Source organism: Cyprinodon variegatus, unplaced genomic scaffold, assembly GCF_000732505.1.
Source record: "Cyprinodon variegatus isolate N-32 unplaced genomic scaffold, C_variegatus-1.0 Scaffold56, whole genome shotgun sequence".
Lineage (NCBI taxonomy): Eukaryota > Metazoa > Chordata > Actinopteri > Cyprinodontiformes > Cyprinodontidae > Cyprinodon > Cyprinodon variegatus.
The window spans coordinates 715005-733118 of record NW_015150509.1 but is presented as its reverse complement, the minus strand read 5'-3'; the positions used below and the strand labels follow the sequence as shown (position 1 = coordinate 733118).

Below are 18114 nucleotides of genomic sequence, written 5' to 3'. Positions count from 1 at the left end.
TAAAATTTTTATGAAATGCTTTTCTTGCTTCTTGCAGGTTAGCAATAATTACTATCAGGCCAGCTAGGCCATTAATTTTTTTTGTATTTTAACACCTTTTTCCTGTGTGTTCTTGTCTCTGATTTTTGGCTTCGGTTTTGTAGTAGGTGGAAGCCTCTAACACACACTGTTTAAAGCATCTTTTTAATTGGATGCCATTCTCTTCTCAGTTTAACAATAATGGAAATGATAAGCAATCATATTTGCTTAGTCAAAAATAAAGTTATCCTTGCATGAGTATTGAAGTTTGCACACAGGATTTCTTCAGTATGTCATATAACTCAGTAGAAAAGCTCATTGTAGATATTTAACGGAGTTACATCATTTGAAAATGCGCCTAGAAGATCAAAGTCAACGTTCAGACAAGTAGTATTCATTGTGGTCTTTAAAGTGATCTTGGCCCTGTAGTTCTTCTTTGGTATCAGTTTAAAAATATGTCTTCTTTCCAGTTTCATAAAGACATGAATTTAAGATTTTATTCATCTGCTTTCAACACTTTGACCTTTAGTTCGGCAATTCTCCCATTTTTAATGACACCCTGTATGGCATGCTTTCAAGTTGAGGAAAAAGGATGGGATGGTAAATGAGACAATTAGCAGCCAAGGTTCAATGAAAATCATTAAATAAGAAGAAAGCCTGTGGAAAAACTTTTCAACATCACTTTAAAAAATAACAAGGAAAACTTTTTAGAGAAATTTTTAAAGAAATTAGGGATGACTTAAGCTAGACACTGATGATAAACCTTCGCTTTCTTCTCTACTTTAGAGTGCCATATTATTATCAAAGCCATCTGCCACGTAAGCCTGCAGTGCAATAGTAAAATAAATTTTTTTTATCTATTTTATACCGACTTAAACTAGCATAAGATAACATTGGGATTTATTGGGCACATTTATACTTTCGAAGTGGGTAAATAAATGAAACTGGCATTTTCTCATCTCTAAAAGACCCACCAGATGTTTGTTCACTAATCCTCTCATGTGACAGTGTTTGGTAGAGCTGAGAGGAGGGAGAGAATGGTGCTTTAAACGTTCAGATTATTACTTTACTGTTAACCTTCACACTGACTCAGTGACCAAGGGCAGATTAAAAGAGTTTATCTGCAAAAGGAAGCAAGTCGTCATTTATTCAAGAGGACAGGCTCAGTTCAGAAAACAATCAGAGAAACATTAAAAAGACACTTGGTTTAAACCTCAGTCAATGTGTGATTCTTGGTAATTTTTATATTAGATACCGAAAACATTTAAAACCTTTGGGCTGTTACCATTATAAACCATAAAAAAATGGCATTTGATTCAATACATGAACACAACTGTTTAAAATGTTTTTTTAACATAAAAATATGGAAGAGCTTTGATACTATTTCATTGGTTACAGCTCTATAGGGATCTTTTTCCTGCTTAAAGGTAAAACGACCCCTCAGCTTTTGACTTTAGCAGCCTTGAACTAAATCTCTGGATTGCCCTTTATTCTGCTTTATCTATATTCTCTTCACTTTTGACCAGTTTCCCTTTTCATCAAAAGAAGACTTCCCACAGCATGACTCTGCCACCATCTTGTGTCACTGTGGGGATCTTATGATTATAATGAAGTGTTAGTTTTTCAGAAACAATTCTTTCCAAATCTTTGTTTTGTCCATATGCAATTTTGGACCATAGTTGTTCTTAATAACTTCAAATAAAAATTAGAAAGAACAGTCCAATGGTTTTAAAATGCAGAAATTATTTTAAAAAACACCTGAATTTTTTTGTGTGTTGTTTGATGATTTCTGAAAAAGGCTAATACATGCGTCACAATTGTTTTCTTTTGAAATTATGCATCAAATTACTAACTGCTTTGTGTGGGATAATTGCATAAAATCCAGATAATAATAAAATTGTTTTTTTGTTTTTTTTTACTTAAAAAAGCTCAATAGGTTTATTTGATAGAGCAAATTGTGCAAAGTACTGTATCATCATGATGATAACTCTGTTTTTTATTTCATAAGCCTTTTTTTTTAAATATTGTTGATACTTTGTGTCAATCCTAGAGGGTTTTGGTAAAAATCAAAGTAACTTTACACTTCTTGTTTACAAAGTAAATGAACAGAGTACTGCATAAATTTGTTCATTTGGACGACAGCTGTAGCAGCTCAAAGTGCGATGAACAGTTTTTAAGAAGTACTGAATGTTATGTGTTTGCAGAGGAGAGATGAGATAAAGGAGCAGGGTTGGAGCTGCAGCTGAGAGGCTTTCTTAATTGATTTCACAGGGAGAGGAGCGTGGGTGGGGCACATGCAGAATATGGGGGGGCTTAATTATTAATGACAGAATCTGCAGATAAAACAGAGGGACAGAAAGTCTTTTTACATAACAGTGCATCGGTGCAACAGTGCGAGGAGTTTTCTCCTTCTTTCAGTCTTTCTCACTTCATCCAACCGGCCGACTGCTGGGTGCAGAGTTTGTTACTGTTTTTCTTGCTGCCGACTCGCGCTGTACGAAATGGAAAACAATCCATTTTCTCTTACTAATGTTCATAATGATCTTCTCCAGCTGTTAAAAGCAGCATGTTATCCTTTTCATCCCGCTTTGTACATTAGAGTCTTCAATTGTGCCTTCCTCAACATGTGCATTATTTAAAGCACTCACACTAGAAGGCTTTATAATCCTCTTTAGCTGCTGAACAGAGGTGTGACAGAAGAAATCTAACCCCAAAAAGAATGCGTATTGCATGTCTATTAATCTAAGGTCTTGCTTGGTGTAGGTCTGTTCCAGAGGGCTATCGCTCAGAGTGGCTCAGCTATCTCCAGCTGGTCGGTCAACTACGATCCACTGATATACACCAAAGTGCTGGCCAAGAAGGTGGGCTGCACCGTGAGAGACATGGCAGAGCTGGTGGACTGTCTGCGACGGAAAAGTTACCGAGAGCTAGTTGACCAAGACATTCAACCGGCCCGCTACCACATTGCATTTGGGCCTGTGGTGGATGGGGATGTGGTGCCGGATCACCCAGAGATCCTCATGCAGCAGGTGAGAATGACTTCCTTATTCCTGGTAAGATTCTATTCAACTGTGACAGAGCTCTTTTGCTCCTTTAACAACCGCTCTGTTTCTGATTACTGTATCATTCTGTTCTGACCTGGTTTTAGGGCGAGTTTCTAAATTACGACATACTGCTAGGGGTCAACCAGGGGGAAGGCCTGAAGTTTGTGGATGACAGTGAAGGAGAAGACGGGATATCAGCAGCTTCATTTGACTACACAATTTCAAACTTTGTGGATAATCTCTATGAATACCCTATAGGTGAGATCACAATTTCTCCTTCCTCAAAATGTCTAGCTAATCCAACACTGATATCTGTATCTGTCTAATTTGCAGTTTGAACTGTCCACGAACACCTTCCTAATTATAAAAAAAAAAAAAAAAATGGAATCAAGATGAAGAGGTTTATAAAAACGCTAGATATATTCTGTAATTCAAAACCTTGTAGAATCACTCGGAGAGGAAATAATTTGAAGTAATTTCCTGCTGGAATAGGTTATTATTCTCTCCAATGCAGAGAAATATTAAATCTAATAATATTACCTTAGGTTAGTCAGTTACGCACAGATTCTGATAACTCTCATCCCAGTATGGTAAATTGTGGTTTTTGACTGGACTACCCCCATTATATTTTGATTCACTTGTTCTATAGCAGATTTGGTTTGGTGCATAGGATCATGTCCTCTTATTGGTTATTTTCACCAAAGCTGTTCCCAAGGTTGGTGCATAAATTGTCAACTAATTATCCATGCATTTGATTAGACAGATTTTTTTTCTTTATTGTTTAGTTTTCTCAAAATACAACTTTTTCATTTTTGTGTGCCACAGTTTAACATCAAGTATGCCCTTAAAATTATATCTTGTATAATGAAATACCTAATTATTAATTAACAATGTTTGAAATATAATTAAAAATGCTTGCAAGACAAAGCAATAAAAAGCCATTTTTTATTTTTTTATTTGTAAACAGGATGATAAATATCTGCTCTGATTTAAATAATCAATTTAATTTCCACTCCAGAAAACCAGCTTATACTATAATTATCAAGGGTGGCCTTTTGTAAATGTTAAATTCTTTATTTAATTTCTCAATTTAATTTTAAGGTCTGAAGCAAAGCTAGACAATCTATCAACACAAATCCTATTATTAATCTCCATATTAATATAAACAATTTTTCAGAATCAGAATCAAGTTTGTTGCCAAGTAGATTTGCACTTAGAAGGAATTTGACTCGGTGTTGATGGTGCAGACAAAATAGATTTATATACAGAATACGGAATCTATATATACAGAATACAGAATCTATAGCTATATACAATATAAAACATACAATATACTTTATACAATATATAGCGTATGGCTATATACTATATACACTATTGCCCTAATATTCTGAGCACAATTTATTATGGGTGTTATAAACAACAATTGAGAAACCTGACCCACTGGTCTGTGATCCAGTGATAGCTCTAGCAGCACTAGAAAATAGGCATTAGACACAACTTTTGGAGCTGAATTTATAACTATTAAATAATTAAAAGATCATCACTCCTTTGGAACAGAGTTGAGATTCAGCTCTATGCAATGCCTCTTATACTTCATGATTGATGATGATAAACTACAGAATAGGAAAATCTTTACTATTTTATTTATTTTCTTTATTAGACATATCAAAACAAATTCTAGGTTTTACACATGGAACTCAAAGGTATTTTGAGTGGTTGTTGGTTTCCATGACTTTGGTTCCAGGTGAAGTAGTTCCTTTCTCGGTCCCAGCATAAAGTTGGTCACAAGAGAAAACCTGTTATCAGTTAGAAAGTAGGGTATTTTAGAGGTTGAATTAAATTAGAGTGGGAATAGTTTGATAAAAAAAAAAAAAACTTTGATAATCCAATTATACCCTTTGACAAATGGCTTAACATCTGACATTACAATGCTGAGAAATGCAGAGAAGTGATGTTCTATAAAACAAACACACCACTGTATTCAGTTGTGAGTATTTAACCCAAAGCTATGGTCAATGTCTTGACTGTGTTTCATTTAGAGGCATAAAAAGATGTCTATGATTGCAGTATTAATCTAGCTGCTGTTTACTGCCCGCCCCCCAGAAAAAGAATAAAGAAAAAGAAAGAAAGAAGGTTTGCAGTCGCAGCAGATTGAGATTGAGATTAATATCTGCTAGGAAGTTTGTTGGTCATGTGCGTGAACACACCTTCTCGCTCACCCTATGATAGGGATGCAGTCTGGAGGAGTACTGACGGTTTCCCCCTGTGAATCTCCTTTTATACCAAAATGCTGCCAATAGGCCATTATACAGTAGTTAGCTAAAGACATGTTCAGTGGTTGTCTGGAACATGTTAAATACGTTGATATGTGTTAGACACAAGTTCTTGTTAAGTTATGGATATGCACACTCATAGTTTTTGGATAAGCTAGACACCACGACTTATGAGAAACTTACACTTAAATTATGTGAATGATCAGATAACTTACCTGTAACTTATGGCCCATATATGGCATATGCCAGCCTATGCTTGACACACTCGATGCATGCCGACGTGTGCCAGTGTGTTTCAGCATACATCAGAATGTTCATAACTTGTACAAAAGGTACTCATAACTTATCCAACATATGACAGCATTTTTGCCAGATTTTTCATATGTCAAGCATATGCTGTCTAAATCGTCAAGGTGTGTTAGTGGCTTTAGAGAGATAATTTCAACTTAAGAGCAAACCCACCATAATTTGGTAGCATTTTGTTCACATACCTTAAACCCCTGTCCTTGGGATGTACTCTGACATGTCAGCATATCAGAAGGCTGCTGGCTGTAATAAATAGTGTTTAGCCGTTAAAGCAAGTGGCCAAAGAAAAATGGGAAATGTTATTAAAACATCTCACAATATTTCTTCTAAGATCATAGTAAATGCATAATTAATTCTGTCATGTCTCTGCTCCACATTGGAAAACACAGTTTAGCTCTTAAAACACCTGCTGACCAGTTAATTAACACCTCTGGTTAACAAACAGGTTGCTGCTCGGTTTGTCAACAGGTTTCTGTATATTTTTCTTTCATAATTACTACACGCTGTTTTTAAAAATCACTTATATCAAATCTTTTTTTCCTTTTGTTGTTTTTCTCTTTGCAAGGTAAAGATATCCTAAGGGAAACAATAAAGTTTATGTACACAGACTGGGCTGACAGGGACAACAGCGACATGCGCAGGAAGACCCTCCTGGCTTTGTTCACAGACCACCAGTGGGTGGCCCCAGCTGTTGCCACAGCCAAACTGCATGCAGAGTTTCAGTCACCGGTCTACTTCTACACCTTCCATCACCACTGTCAGACCGAGGCACGGCCAGACTGGGCAGACGCGGCTCATGGAGACGAGATCCCATATGTGTTTGGCATCCCCATGGTGGGAGCCACTGACCTTTTTCCGTGTAACTTCTCCAAGAACGATGTAATGCTCAGTGCTGTGGTCATGACCTACTGGACCAACTTTGCAAAGACAGGGTAGGTAACAGGCTAAATATAACAGAACTGATAGTGATCTGCATTGAATTAAGTTAATAGTGCCTTCCACACTTGTACCTTAGGTAAAAGGAGTTCAAAGGGACACTAAATCACTGATTATGTATTTGGGAATAATTTTTCTGTGGATTTGGTCACAGGTTTTAAGAAACCTGCTCGTGATTTATTTTTTCTAATAGATCCACTGCAAAAGTGATCCTTCCCCAGACTGAACACTTAGCACCTGTTGCTTTTCTGACAGAGACACCAGGAGTATTTAAATAGATCAAAGAACTGTACTTAAATTTTCAGTAGGAATTTTGTTTATTTAGGTTATATTTCCCCCCACAATGCACTGTTTTTATACCTTCTCCTGTAGGATGACCGTTATTGTGTTTAGTCATTGGTATTAGCCTTGATTTTAGCCTTATTTTTTTTGCAATTTCTGTCCTTTTTATCTATTGCTCTCTTTTTAAATATAGATAGCTTAGAAAAGATGTGTCCAAAGTGTCGTCAGTCTTTCAGATGATAATTTGTGGCCTTCGACCAAAATCTTTGAGTTTGGCCCTGCACAACTGGTCTGTAAGGGTCATGAACATTTTGTTGCTGTTGTTGTTTAGGGTGTGTGGAAAATATAAAAGTCAGGTACAAAGGAGCAGCCATCTTGCATTTTTCTTTTATTTTCAGTTACCCATAGTAAGACCACAATCATCCATCATTGTTAAACTGGGTAGAATACTGGTCACTGGTAGTGACCCACTTTATGTGTTAGGTGGGGCCGTTATTTTTACAGTTTCATTCTCTACAAAGATCTAACTTCTTTTCTTTTTTTTTAAAGAATACATGTTCAGTTTCTTGTTGGGCAGGTATTTATTTATTTTAAATACTTTTAAGAGACCGATTTTGGTCTTCCTGGTATATAGGGGGCCATACCAGTTTCTTCAATCTTGGCGCATTTGTATTTGTTAAATTCCATGTTCTCTTATATTTCTTAGTTTGAAATGTAGAGAAATTTACCTCTTATGTCATGCAATGTATGTTCTTCAAAAAAAAAAGAAGATTTTAATTAAAAGTCTCTGGACACTGATAAGCTGAAACTGTCATATAGCTGGGCAGAGCGATCCAGTATTCAAGCGAGACAGACAATGGAAAGTTCAAAGCATTTATTGACAATAACAAACAGATGCATGGATCTGCGTCGGCTGCGGGGGGAGGTGGGGCGCCACCCATCACTTGCACTCTGGTTGAGGGAGAAACACAGGTAAGTGACCACGATAATCTGACAGAAGATGATTATCCATGTGAGTCACTTACCTGGTTGAACAGTTCAGTCCATCCCCTCGGGTGAGGCAGACAAAGAGATTTGTCGCAGAGCCACCCAGAGTCTCCCCGATGCAGTGGCCTCCGATGAACAGACAGGAGTCCAAGCCAGGTCAGGCAAACAACTCAGAAAAGGACGGTTCTGCGATCCAGGAGTCCGTAGCCCGGGCAGGTGTTCCGATCAGAGCAGGAACAGTCAGATCCAGGGTTCCAGGAATCCACAGAGCGTTTAGGCAGGGTTAGGGCTCCATGAGTCCAACAGACAATACAGGCAGACACGCTTGGAAGCAGACAGGCAGACTCAGCAGTTGAGAGGTAGAAGCATGACATGACACCAGGAAAACTATGGAACTATATACTGCCTCCCTCCACTGAGCCAAAACAGGATCAGGGCACACTCAGAGGATAAGAGACAGGACTATGGAGCTTTAAACTAGCTCCCCCCAACGGAGCCAAAACAGGATCAGGGCCCGCTCAGCGGACAAGAGCCAGGACATGATCAGGAAACGACAAGACTACACTAAACAACCTTCAAACACAAACAAAACTCAAACAATAATCTGGCCCCAATAGCTGGGCTGAGCCCTATATATAGCAGCAGGAGCAAGCAGATAAGATGAAGATGATAATTAGTGAGCGGGGAGAGTAAGCAGGTGAAGTGAGCAATTATGTCAGCTATCAGAGCAGCGAACATGACAGAAACAGGTGAAATGGAACTTGGAAATGCTTCTTTAAAATTATATATATATATTTAATATGTTTTTAATATATAAATATATATATATATCTATATATATATATATATATATATAGATATATATATATATTTTCCACCTACTTTGAGCTGTGTCAATACTTAAAATAGCTTGCATTTGCTCCCCAATTTACTCAACATAAAGATTGGCTTTTTCAGACATTTTAAGTGTAAAACTCTTTATCTGTAATGTAATATGAATGTATGTCAAGGCTAAAGCTAGGGTCCCAAAATGAAACCAGAGTCATATTTACTAATTACTTTAACAGTACAAGTGAAGATGAATACGTGTTTATATACTTATAGTAGACAGTAAAATACATGGAGCAGCTGTTGCCCAGAATACTTCACATACAAATAAAACTTTGAGAGTCTTTCTTTGAAAGACAAAAAGTTAATTTAGAATCTTTAGCTTTCTATTAGTGTAATGATTCTCTCAGTTAATTAGCACTAATGTAAATGCAGACATGTAATCGGGGGCTTTAGGTAATATTCCTGTCGAAAATAGCTCTGCATGACCAAGTCCTTATATACCTGCTGTTATTGTTTCATGAATGCCAAAACATCTTAAATTGCATGGTTTTCATTAGACCCATTATTTAAGGTTAGAGTCATGATAACTCATTTGTTTGGGCAAAAACAATTTTCAGGTTTATTTTTATCATCTCTTGACTTTAAACTAAAAAGAGGAATTGATTATGTTGATCAGGAACCTACTTTCGGAAGGTTTAACTGCTCTAGTTGGGAATTTTCATTCATAATATCTGCCGGGGAACTTCAACTGATTCATTTTAAGCATTCTTTTTCTAGAGAGTAAAGAGTATGTAACTTCTAAAAGAAGAATGTTTCTAAAATGAAAATGTATTCTGGCTCTTGTGCAATACACACCCACTCAACATTAAACACATAGGTTCAATTCTAAACAGAAATATCCTACAATATTTTTATATTTGCAGATTTGTACTTTACAAGTTGCAGAAAAAAAACACAATGTTTAGTAATCATTTGTGATTTCCAAACATAATTTTGGCTGAAAAACCTATATAAAGTAGCTTGTGTCCTGGCCTGTGCCATCAGGTTGATTTTCAAAAGGCTTGCATGTATAAAAACACATGCAAACTCAATAAAGCACACAAAGCTGATCTACTAAGCAGGTGCAAATCAAATTGTGTGTCTAAAATCATCAGAAAACAAGGCAAAAACCTTGTTAATGACTAAACGTACTGTATGTGAATGACCAAAATGTACAAATGATTGGAGGAATATGCATATGTGATCCCTCCCAATAAGATTTACCAAAGCAGAAACAAACTGTAGGTAATTGCTTTGCATCTATATATAGTACATTTGAAAGTCAGGTTCAGACGCACACCCAAAAATACCTCCTGTCATTTCGGCCACAGAGGCGTCATAGGTACAGTGAGAGACTATGAAGATAAACTTTGTGCACATGTTAACATATTTGGAATTTAGTGATAGGTTCTATGTTCCATATCTAAACTTTTTAATTTGAACTAAATGTTTTAAAAAGTTGCTTGTAGCCCTTTAAAATCAGGCTATTGGGGAGAAGCCCAAATGTCAGTACTTACAAGAAATCCAGATCAGTATCTGGATTTTTTTAGACCAACTAATTTGAGCAAACAAAAAATGCAATTCATCCATCAATCCATCCATCCATTTTCCATCACGCTTATCCCTGCTTGGGACGCAATGGATGCTAGAGCTAGATCTCCAGCTGTCAATGGGCGAAAAGTGAGGTACACCCTTGAGAGTTCACAATTCAATTGAATACAGCTTATGTATATAGCGCCAGTTCACAACACGTCATCTCAAGGCACTTTGCAGAGACAATTCAACCGGATCATACAGTCAGACTGGTTCTAAGTTTTCTATGTAAGAAAACAAGCTGATTGCATCGACTCATTGAATCAAAGGCAATCGCTCACACCAACCATACTAGTAGCGACCTTTTAACAGGAAGAAACGTCCAAAAGGCACATTGTGAGCGGCCATCTTCAGAGGCAGTCTGGGGTTTCAAGGTGACCCCATCCAGGAAAGACAAAGCCAGACAGACAAGCTCCGAGACAGTTCCCATGTCAGAGGATGAAAGAGAGCACATACAGTTAGTCACAGTAAGAGAAACAGGACTGTCAAATATCAAGCAACCATTATTCTAGCAGCTTGTTAATGATTACAAGTGTGGTTTTTGTAGTCTCTACATGTCTCAGGATGCACAATTTCAATACCAGACAATGGGACTCCCAAGAAAACTGCCAATAATGTGAAATGCTCAGACAGAGCTCTGTGTTTTAAAAGCTGGCTTTAGCAGCTTAGAATCAAATAAAAACTTTGAACTAACACAAAGTAATAATTAAATCTCTCCTTTGTCTGTTCCAGTGATCCCAATCTACCTGTTCCTCAGGACACAACATTCATTCACACCAAGCCTAACCGCTTCGAGGAAGTCATCTGGACCAAATTTAGCTCCAAAGATAAGCAGTACCTGCATATTGGCCTGAAGCCACGCGTCAGAGATAACTACCGTGCCAACAAGGTTGCTTTTTGGCTTGAGCTTGTCCCGCATCTCGTCAGCTTGCGTGACGATCACTTAAATCCACTCACAACTCAGCTGCCACCTGGAGGTACCACCCGTTGGACGGTACCGCGTCCTGGCGCCCGCTCAACCCAGCAACCAGTAATGTCCACCTATCCACCGGAACTTGATCCTGACAGCTCAGAAAGACCTCGCATCACTCCCTTCCCAAGCGAGACGAGGGACTATTCCACTGAGCTGAGCGTGACAGTGGCTGTTGGTGCATCTCTTCTTTTCTTGAATGTGCTGGCATTCGCAGCACTTTATTATAAACGGGATAAGCGCCATGAACTCATGCAGAGGCGTCACCGTCGGCTCTCCCCACAACGAGGCACAACAATGGGCATTGGGGTTGGCATGGGAGTTGTGGGCGCCCCACCGCACAATGACCTGGCACTGAGTCAGGAGGAGGAGCTGATGTCACTGCAGATGAAGCAACAGAGGGTGGAACTAGAGCACGGGACACCCCTCCCTTCCCGCGCAGTCCATGGCGACCTAGAACCTCTACGGCCTCCCGTGTGTCCACCTGACTACACACTAGCCCTGAGGCGGGCACCGGAGGATGTGCCACTGATGACCGCCAACACCATTACCATGATCCCCAGTACCATTAGCAGCATCCAGCCACTCCATCCCTTTAACACTTATCCCCCCGTCCCAGCCCCTTCGTCAACGCCTGTCCCCAGCCACAGCAACAATGCCCTGCCTCACCAACACTCTACGACCCGTGTATAGGACCAGGCACAAGCTCTGCTATTTCTTTGGGCTCAGCAAGTTGCGACACATAAACTGCTTCATTCCAGCTTCACCTTTCACCAAACTCTATTCTTCTTTATTGTCTTTACATCTTCATCATCAAGCCCTCAGATAAAGCTGCAGTTTGCAAGATTTGAAAGCGATGAAATACCTCGAAGCTATGATCACAACTTAATGGGGACTAGATTGAAAACGCTCCTTGGTCATAACGCTTTTTGGTGTTATAGCCCGATGAATATTTGGTGCTTATGAAAGGTCACCAGTCATGCCGCTTTAGGCTTGTAGCTCTCTCAATCATCATCCAGACTTTTAATGTGTAGTTCAGTTTTTTGGCGCATGTATATCTTTCATGAAAGTGTGGAGCTATGTTTAACAAAGAGTACAAACACACATTGTCATTCATTTAGGGAGAAGATGATACAGTAGCAAACAGCTTTGTGTGAGGCAGCATATGTCCCAGCAAGCTGTCTGTCATAAAGCACTGCTTTCTTGAAGCTTACAAATTGCAGCTTTAAAGGCCCAATCTGGAAGGGAGACTTGGCACCCCATACAGAGCACTGTGCTCCAACAGATGTCTCTGCATTTTGATTTTCAGAGCTTATTGTATATAGTAAAGTATAGAGCTAATGTTTGACAGCTACAAATGACTAAATCTGTTTTAGATTGATGTACTTTCAATATTTACAGTGGTGTGGAAAATCTTCATACATTTTGAACTTATTTACAGTATCAATTGATCACAGTATGACCGCAAATCCCAACACATAGTAGGACCTAATTGTGGTTGGAAGGTGGTTTCTCAAACTGTTTATAAATAAAACCCAACAGCAGAGTTATATTCAGTCACAAAATCTTTTTTTAATGGGTAGAGGGGGGTCTTTCTTCACTTGTTTTCATCTAAAGACCTACAAAGGGATTTATGTATATTTTTTGTAAAATAGTTACAATTTCAGTCAAAAAGGAATTGGAAGCATCTTTGAAAACCAATTTTTAAGTCTTGCCATAGATTCCCCATTGAATTTTGGTCTGACTTTGACTGAGCCACTTTGTAAAGTACACGCTCAGTTTCATTATATGGAATCAAAATTTCCTAAAATTACCGGTGCAAATTAAAAAGAAAAGTAAATGCAGTCGTGAGAAGTAAGTCAAAATTTCATACTGGAAACTTATATGTTGCTTACCAATGTTGATCTCAATATCCGACACAGCTAAACACCTTGCTTGAGAAGCATTTCCATATTTGTAGTCAATTTGTTCTTCTTTAATTGGTAGTTTTATGTTTTTCTTTAAGGACGGGCCTACACAGTACAATATTTTCAATCAGTGCTCTCACACTGCACAACGAAACCACACAGTTTAAAAGTTAATATCATGATAGAGCCGATGTTCTAATCTGATCTTACTGGTTACACTGTGCGTCCTGTATACCACATGACAAAAAAAGTTTGCAGCAAACAAATTCTTGGATGACTGAAAAAGCGGCCCTAAAAAGAGGTTGTACAGGTTGTGCCCATTCATAAGGAATGTGTTGCTGCATTAAAATATTCCCTGAGCCTATATTGCTAATGGCAATTTTTCCAGTTCAGTTCAATCCTTACTTAACACATTCCACTAGTTATTTAAATAGGAACCTTTGTAAACAGTGTAATAACCTTGTGTAATATATGACAAGTTAACTAGCCCGCAATAGTTTTTTTTTTTTTTTGCTTAACAAAAATTTTTCTTGCAATTCATTTGCAAATAAAAAGAACATTTCTTTTGAGCACCACTAATGCAAGCACTAGTACCACCAGTTGAACTTATCTTACAATTAGGGAGCCTCTATTCTGATTTATGCAGTTTGGTTTTAACCTCCACATAAGTTTTATAACTACTTTGAACTTTTTTCTGCCATCCCTTGATGTTCCCTTATTTTTTTAGTTTATTTTATTTATTTTTTATTATCCACATGCAACATTTTTTAAGACTTCATTGTAAAACTTACAAAAGAAAGTTGAAAGTAGGAAATCTGCTCTCCAAAAATCCATATTTATGTTTGCAGGTGATCCTGACAGCTACAGTTAAATTACATTTAAAAAAAGTAAAAAGTTCCTGATTGCTTTTTGTTTATTTTGTGGGGTGCTATTGTCAAAAACTTTCCAGATTGGTGCTTAGCCTTTGCTGAAAGCAACTGACTACCATTTAGCAGGATATGGGCTGGAAACTAGGCTACCCATAAAACCCCACCACATCCATGTCTCGCAGGCTTTGCTCATTTTTATTGTTATATTTGTTTTACATTTGTTATCTCTGTGTCCTTATTCTCCAATTCAACTCATTTAACTGCTTCTGTCTTCTCGCTGCCATTCAGCCCCTCCCATGCATCCTCTCTTGTAGCTCTTCTGATTAAACTACATCAGCAAAATTCACTTTTTCTGTCCTTCTCTCAATCACTTATAGACTCTCTTTTCCTTTTAGAGTCTTTTATACAAAAGAACCCACAAATGTAAATTATGTATTATTAATAAATTGTAAGGATATGAATGAAAAAAGATATTCTGATATCTCGTTTTTACCAGCATTCTTGGTGCCAAGTACTGTGACAAAGTTCCTCTTTGGCCAGTGTCCGGTGGACCGCTTGCCGAAGTCCGTTCTGACTGTATCTATTGAAGAAAAAAAAAAAAAGGAGTTCCCATCAAAAGAAAGTGCCAACCCCTTTACCTTTCATTTCAAACCACACACTCTTTGTGTTTATTTACACTCAATGTTGCACTGTGGCTGGTCTCTTATATAAAGAGAAATCAGATTTAATATATCCTCATTTAGAAGAAAAAAACATATAAAGTTTTATTAACTACTTTGCTGTGTGGGATAGTTGCATGTTTTTTTTTTTTTAGTTACTTGCAAGTGTGTGGGTAGAGTTTTCATTTCAAAAAGTTAATTTCAATTGCCTTGATTCTTTTTCATTGAACTGTCTTTATTTTGGAAATGTTTTATTTTTTACTTTGAATATCAGCTGCACTTTGTGGTACTTCAGAAAGTATTAAAGAGATAAATATTTGTGTAAAGCTATGATTATAACAAAGAGAGTAAATATTTCCTCTTTATTTTTTTCATTTACTAACACCACGGCTGTGCCACAAGACTACCAGAGACTGATGAGAGCCTTGTTTTTTTTTATTTTATTTCCATTTTTCTTTCTTTTACAACTGTCAAGTTTGCACAGCTACTGTCTCTCGATCTCATCTGAGGACAGCACTTTTTATGTGACAAAAGGAAAACAGAGACATGAGTTCTTCACATGAATAATCTAAGTAAGGTTAATGTATGTGATTGACATTAACTTAATGCTTCAAGCACTGGGAGGACAGCTTAGTTGTTTTTTTTTGTTGTTTTTTTTTTGGTTAGCTCTTTTGTTGTCTCTTGGTTTTCGCTTCGGCATGGCGGGTGAAAGGAAAATATATATTTATGGTTAAAAAAAAAAAAAAAGATGAGAGAGCCGTGTATGATCGTCTCACTTGTTTCGCACAAACGAACACATGGATGGGTCATACTCTGGACAATAATGGGAAAAAACAACAACAACAAAACGTTGACATTAGGACAATAATGGGAAAGCAGTGATTTACTGGTGATAACTGTCCGTGTGTTCACAGAATACATAAGAACAGAAAAAAAAAAACCCTGATTAAACAAGACGTTGCTCACAAAATGTACCACAAAAGGAGAGGTGACTGGGATTAGTCCCCCTCCTGTCTGGGACGACCTGCGTCCTGTCTGCTTTGAACGACGACGCTCCTGGATCCAGACTGCCATCCCCTACACTGGGCTGGAGCGAGCTGGGAGGACGAAAAACCAACACAGAGAACCACGAACTGAACTTTATTTTTTATTTTTGAGTGTACCCCCAACAAACTGGAATTTGTAAATATTATGTTTGTTGTTTGGTTTTTGAGTGATTGGCCAGATCTTTACTTTGAGACAACAGGTGCAAGTTTAGGTGACTTACATGATTTTAACGCTCACGTACACAGCTGGTTTGATGCTCCTTTCTTTTACAATGCCTTGCAAAAGTGTTCATAGGCATAATACATACATTTTTGCCCACATTGCAGCCACAATTTCCTTTGTAGTTCAATAGGATCTAATTGAAAACTATATTTGTGAAGTGGAAGGGAAAAATATAAGTGATTAAATTTTTTCATAAATAAAAATGTACAATTTATGTGTACGTTTGTATTCAGCCTTATCTGATCATATAAGCTGTAGCAACCAGTCTTTTAGCTATTATCTAACAGTCTAATGATAATAATAATTGAAATGATGGGGCGCCGAAGGAGCAGTGTGGGGTTAAGGGTCTTCAAGCTTTGTGTCCTTACCAGTAGGTCGCCGCTCCCCATGTGTATCATTTACCTCAGATCAATAATTGCATTAAGGAATGAAGTTTGATTATACCTTTTCGTATGCTAATAATCTTTAACCCAAAGAAACCCAAAATCTGCCTCAAACAAGTTCTCAATTGGGATTAAACTAACTGTTTTCAATTAGTTGTGCTTTATAATAATTGGGAGTATTACTTTGCATATTGGTATTTGTCAATATAACATCTGAAGCCAGTTATGTTTTTTTTTTTTTAACAGTGTACAGTTAGGCCCTACAACAAGAATCCAAATGAAATGCATTGAAATCTGTTTTTGTATATAATAACTTTTCCAAGGCACTGTAATTGAGATGAAATCTTATAAGGTAGTGAGCACATGCGTACATTTATCAGCATACATGAATAAAATGAAAATCAAAAAAAGCATGGTTATGGTAAACAAACAGAAAAAGGAATGCCTCTGGCTCTGAGTAGCCTAGATCTTGTGATTATCTATGGTTGTCTAAAGCATACCATGCTCACTTGGCACCGTCCCATCAATCATAAAAGGCAGCTTTTAAATGAGATGAGTTCTCTCATTGGTGAAGAAGCCAAAGAACAGCTGCAGAGAACAGATGAAGGAAAGGGAAACAGGAAGGATTTGAGTAATGAGACAGAAAAGAAACAACAGATTTTGTTACAAATTGGCTCAAAGCAAGCCGTAAATCAAGGAATTCAATTTGTAATGCTGGTGTACTTGATTGTTGTTGTCTCACATTGTCTTGAGCATACGGTATATACCCACGTAACTGGGCGGTTGTGAAATCCTTTGTACTCTCTTGGTCTTATTTCAAGCTATATTCATCGTGGTTGTTCTCTAACTTTGCTATTTTTGTCTGTACATCCTGTTGATGGGATGACTGACCCAGCTGTTTGGTGTGAGTTTCAGTTTCCAGCTCTTCTTGAATGAACATAGCAATTTTTTATTTTTCTCTTTCTCTCTTTTGAAAAGAGTTTAAACCAGCCAACAGAAAACGGAAGCACACTCATCAAGTCTACATGTTTACACGACAGTTCGGATGTTGGCTTACAATTGGCATTCCACTGAATCAAATATCCAATTCTTGAAACATTTGATGCCAAATGTGACAGTGAAGGCTTGCACCTGTTTGTCTGTTTCATTTAGTCTGATTCAGTAACCTGCTTGAGGAGAAAAATATACTAAGGGGAGCATATTTGACTTTAAGGGGTTGAGAGAATTAAAGTTAACATTTCTATTTCAAATAGAGGCTATTACACACTGTATGTTGTGTATCTGAACTGGAAAACATTAAAAAACATTCTTAAAGAAATGCTTTACCTTCATTTTTATAGACAAACATGTCATGTAGAAGCTGCAAAACATATTTTGGCCACTTGAGGGCAGAATAATGATTACATTAGAAGTATTCAGCATATATCCAGAAACAACCATTCTCAATTTTTAATGCTTTAGAAAATGATTTGCTTTCATGCCCTAAGATCTAAATCCAAGTGCTGTGCAAAGATATTTCCCCTCTTACAAATGTACAAATTACAAAATTATTTTTTTTCACACTTGGAAGCTTTCAGAAAAAAAGAAATGATATCTGACAAAGAAACTTTTGAAAAGCTATCCATAGGCCTTATTAATGTTAGACGTAAAAAAGAATATCTCAAGCAACACATAATCCTTTTCTTTTTTTAATCCCTCACCCCTGTAAGTCTGGACTAAGGTACAGGGCCTAGCCTGGTCTGCCA

At 37.5% G+C, this 18114-nt stretch overlaps 1 protein-coding gene across 3 annotated transcripts in view; it reads left to right on the top strand.

The window, feature by feature from the left end:
• LOC107082579 (neuroligin-2-like) overlaps positions 1–16151 on the top strand; it is a 114126-nt gene extending 97975 nt beyond the window's left edge. For 2 of the 3 annotated variants that reach the window (XM_015371339.1, XM_015371340.1), the window contains exons 6-9: positions 2782–3047; positions 3167–3320; positions 6210–6576; positions 11045–16151. In XM_015371339.1, the coding sequence (XP_015226825.1) occupies positions 2782–3047; positions 3167–3320; positions 6210–6576; positions 11045–11975 (1718 nt within the window). In that variant the 3' untranslated portion in view covers positions 11976–16151. The remainder of the gene's footprint in view (positions 1–2781; positions 3048–3166; positions 3321–6209; positions 6577–11044) is intronic. The other variant, XM_015371341.1, reaches the window with a different exon arrangement.
• The last annotated feature ends 1963 nt before the right edge of the window (positions 16152–18114 follow it).